General features: G+C 66.6%; 1 protein-coding gene across 1 annotated transcript in view; it reads right to left on the reverse strand.

Moving 5' to 3' along the window:
• Positions 1 to 724: 724 nt before the first annotated feature.
• HMX2 (H6 family homeobox 2) overlaps positions 725 to 3,819 on the reverse strand; it is a 6,999-nt gene continuing 3,904 nt past the window's right edge. Inside the window, exons 2-3 of the mRNA XM_054832217.1 lie at positions 2,157 to 2,434; positions 725 to 1,448 (exon numbers count right to left, since the gene is read on the reverse strand). Of these exons, the coding sequence (XP_054688192.1) occupies positions 901 to 1,448; positions 2,157 to 2,433 (825 nt within the window). The 5' untranslated portion in view covers position 2,434 and the 3' untranslated portion in view covers positions 725 to 900. The remainder of the gene's footprint in view (positions 1,449 to 2,156; positions 2,435 to 3,819) is intronic.

Raw genomic sequence — 3,819 nt, forward strand, 5'->3', positions numbered from 1 at the left:
TGCTATAAACATCCCCCGCGCTCGGTACCGGCGGTTCCCGCGGCGCCGGTGGCCGCGGTTGAAATACCGCTTGCTGCGGGATTTACATTTTTTGTGTGAACCATTGACTCCGTCCTCCGTGGGGTTAGCAACCGTGGGTGCCCCGGGGCCGGGAGAGGAGCCTCTGAGCACCGGGGTCGGTCACCGGGAGCTGCGAGCCCGCTGCCTGTTCACTGCGGGGTTTAGCAAAATACTCCGTAAAACAGAAAAACGGGCCCCGTTTCCGAAACTGCTCCTGAGCGTTTGAGAAAGGTCCTTCATCTTCCAGCCAAGCGCAGGGGACCGAGCCCCCGCCGGTCCCGCGGGCACACGGGCAGGGCTACGGGCAGGCCCACCTGGGATTCCCTGTAGGAAACTAGATAACGAGCAGGAGGCAGGAAAAAAATTAAACCTTCGGCGTTACACGTCGTTTTCGCTCTCCCGGACATCGGTCCCAGGCGCCGCCGGCCCTTCCCGCAGCGGCGGCTCCCGCCCGTGCCCGGCCCGGCTGCGGGGCACCCCCGGGTCCCGGGGCACCCCTCCGGGCAGGGCCTCCCGGAACACGCGATCGAGCTGGCAAATTTACAAACGAGGCTTAAAACGTTTTATTTTTTTTCTTTCTTTAAAAATATTTACAGATCTGAAATAACGCTTTTTTAGTTTGTTTGTTTTTTTTTTTCAAGTGGCAGGATAGCGGGAGGGGAGGTGGGGTGCCCCCGGCGCCCCGGGCTCTCCGTTTGCCCGTCCCTCCCATCAGTTTCGTTCCTCTGTCCCCGCCGCGGATGCCGGGCCGAGCCCCCGCACGGAGCCCCCGCGGCGGCTCCGTCCCCGGTCCCGGTCCCAGCCCCGACGGGGCGGCTGCGGGGAGGGGAGTGCGGCAGCTCAGTAGTCGATCTTGTTGTAGAGGTTGTAGAGCGGTAAGGCCGAGAGGTTGCTGCCGGGGTAGTAGAGAGGGGCGGGGAAGGCGATGGACCGGGGCACCGGCACTCGGAGGAGGGAATTGTCTCTGAACACCAGCGGCATCCCCACCAGAGTCTGCGCCGAGGCGTGGGCCATGTTGGCCGCCTCCAGCTCGGCCGAGAGCTGCCGTTTCCACTTGTTCCTGCGGTTCTGGAACCAGGTCTTCACCTGGGTCTCGGTGAGCTGCAGGCTGGAGGCCAGGCAGGCCCGCTCCGAGCTGCTCAGGTAGCGCTTCATGTCGAAGGTGGATTCCAGCTGATAGACCTGGCTGCGGCTGAACACCGTGCGCGTCTTCTTCTTGGCGGCGCCGGCCTGCCGGTCCCCGCCGTCGCGCTGCCGGTCCCCGCAGGAAGGCGAGGCGGGTCCCAGCGGCTTCTCCTTCTCCTCCTTACAGTCCTGCTGGGGGGGCGAGAGGAACGGCCCCCGCTCCCCGCTGCCCGCCGCCGCCGCTCCGCTCCCCTTGGCGCTGCCTGCAACAGAGCGACAGCGCGGGGGTCGCACGGCGGCCGGTACCGGCACCCCCGACGGCCGAGCCCTCCCTCCCCCGCCGCCCCGGCTGGGGGGAATCACCGAGGCGAGCCCCCGGGCAGGCACCTGCCGCCTTCGCTCCCGGTGGAAACTACAACCGACGCCGGGGAAAGCCATTCCCTTCTGGGCTACCCCTGTCCCTCCATCACACGGATGGACGGACGGACGGACAGGTGGCTGTGCATGCCTTAGTGAAGGCAGCTGAGTACCAGCCTAGAGGTGCTTTCCCATCCGACGCGATCCGGCAGATTTTACTTTATAGCGTTGCATTTCACACACCGTTTAGCCAGAATTAATGCTAAAATTTAAACATCTTTCTTCCCCTTGCCCGAACGCTGTAAATAAGCAGAATCTAAGAAAACGAGGGTTATCCAGCACATCGCGCCCCTTCGGGGAAATCAACCACAAGTGGGGTGTAAAGGGAAAAAAAAAAAAAGCCATCCTATTTTTAACAGAGTTCCTTGGTCCCTGCTTCAGCCATGGACGGCGCAAATTCGTTCTGCCTCGAAAGTAGGGTGGGTGCGACATGTGTGTCGTCCCCCCACCTCCAGCAGGGGCCGGGCTGGGGCCGAGCCCTCCGCGGCCCTTCCCGGGTCCTGGCGGGCCCCGTCCGCCCCGTGTCCCCCCCCGCGTCCCGTCCCGGTACTCACCGAGACAGGTGAAGCTGAGGGGCTGGTGCTTGTGACACGCCTCGGCGGGGCCGTGCGCCTCGGGGCAGAAGCAGCCGCGGTGCTTCCAGCTCTCCTCCGGCTCCTCGTCCTCCGAGGAGAGAGAGAGGGTCCGGCCACGGGCGGGCCAGGCGGCCGCCCTGCCACCGGCCTCCCGGGGGGGCTCGGAGCTGCCGCTGCCCAGGATGGACTGGATGGTGAAACTGGAGATGGGAGCAGCCGCCGGACAGCACTTGCTCGGGTCTTCTTTGCTGCTCATCCTGGGTTCATAAGAAAGCAGAGAAGGGAAGCTCTCGCTTTAGAGGGGCTCGGGGGGCCGGGGTGTGCGGGAGGGGGGAGCCGGGAACCTGCGGTGAGGCGGCGGGGGGTTTGTTTTGGGGGGTGTTTTCGGCGTGCCGCTGCCGGCTCTCCCCGCGCCTGCCCAGGCGGACTGCATGCTCCTTCCCCCGCGTCCCTATTGATCTGCGGGCGGCGGGCGGCGGGGCTTCATTTGCATGGAGGTGGCCTCCGCCGCGCCAATCACGGCGGCGGCGGCCACGGAAAGTTTGGAAACCCGCGGGGTCCGGGGAGGGAGGGGGGGTGGGGGGCGCCGCGGCCGGCAGGCACCGGGGCCGAGGGGGACCCCCGCGGGGTCCTCACCGCGATCCCCGGGGCTCCAGGGGCTACTCTGACCCCGCGCCCCCGGGGGAGGGATGCTGAGCGCCCGCCATGCCTCCTCGCCCTCCACCTCGAGTGGGAGAGAGGGACGTGGGCTGAATGTCTTATGCCGGCCAGGGGGTGGGTGTTGGGATAAACATCTTGTGCATATCCGGGGATCTTTACCCTTCTGCTCATTAGAGAGGAGGGAAAAAAACTGTTACGGTGTGTTGCCTGCTCGGCAGCGCTGGGAAAAGCCGCCTTTGAGAAATCGGGTTTTGCGCTGCGCCACAGCCCGTAGCCGATATCTCACGAAAAATGCCTCCTGCCTTTCCTTCTCAGGGTCGGCAAGCCTGGAGGAGCGGGGAGGGAGGGGACGTCCCCTTGCATTTCCAAATAAACTTTGTCAGGAGTCAGGGGCTGTTCCCCTCGGGGGGAATAAATCACAGCGATCGCAGCTCTTCGCCCGCCACCCCTTCCCTCGGAAGGGACGATCCGCGGGCGGCGGCCTGTGGCCGGGCCGGGGCAGCAGCCGCTGCGTCACGCCTGCCCCCAAGGGAACGGGGGGCGAGGGGCCGAGGGCAGGGACCTCACCGGGGTCCCCCACCTTCCCGGGAGCGCACGGAGCCGCGGCGGGGCTCGAGGGACATCCCAGCCCCTCGTTTGCTGGGGTCTGCCCCCCCCCCCCCCCCCCCGGGCCTGCCCCGGAGATGCGAGGCGGAGGCCGAGCCCCGACGGCTGCCTGGGGCAGTGGGCTGGGATCTCCCTCCCCCGGCGTGGGCCCGGCCCCTGCTTTCCCCCCCGGGAAGCCGCAGAAAGGAGCCCCGGTAACGGGGCCGGTGTGGAAGGAATCAGCCCGGTCACCGCTGCCCTGGGTGCCACACGACCCCCGCCCCACGCTCCCCCTGCCCCCGGGCAGAGCATCCTGCCAGCTCCGCCTCCATTTCCCCGCTGCCGCCACTCTAAAGGGATGTGCCCCCTCCCTTGGCCCTCCTTCCCGCTGGGCCAC

Source organism: Grus americana, chromosome 7 (genome assembly GCF_028858705.1).
Source record: "Grus americana isolate bGruAme1 chromosome 7, bGruAme1.mat, whole genome shotgun sequence".
In the NCBI taxonomy this organism is placed as follows: domain Eukaryota; kingdom Metazoa; phylum Chordata; class Aves; order Gruiformes; family Gruidae; genus Grus; species Grus americana.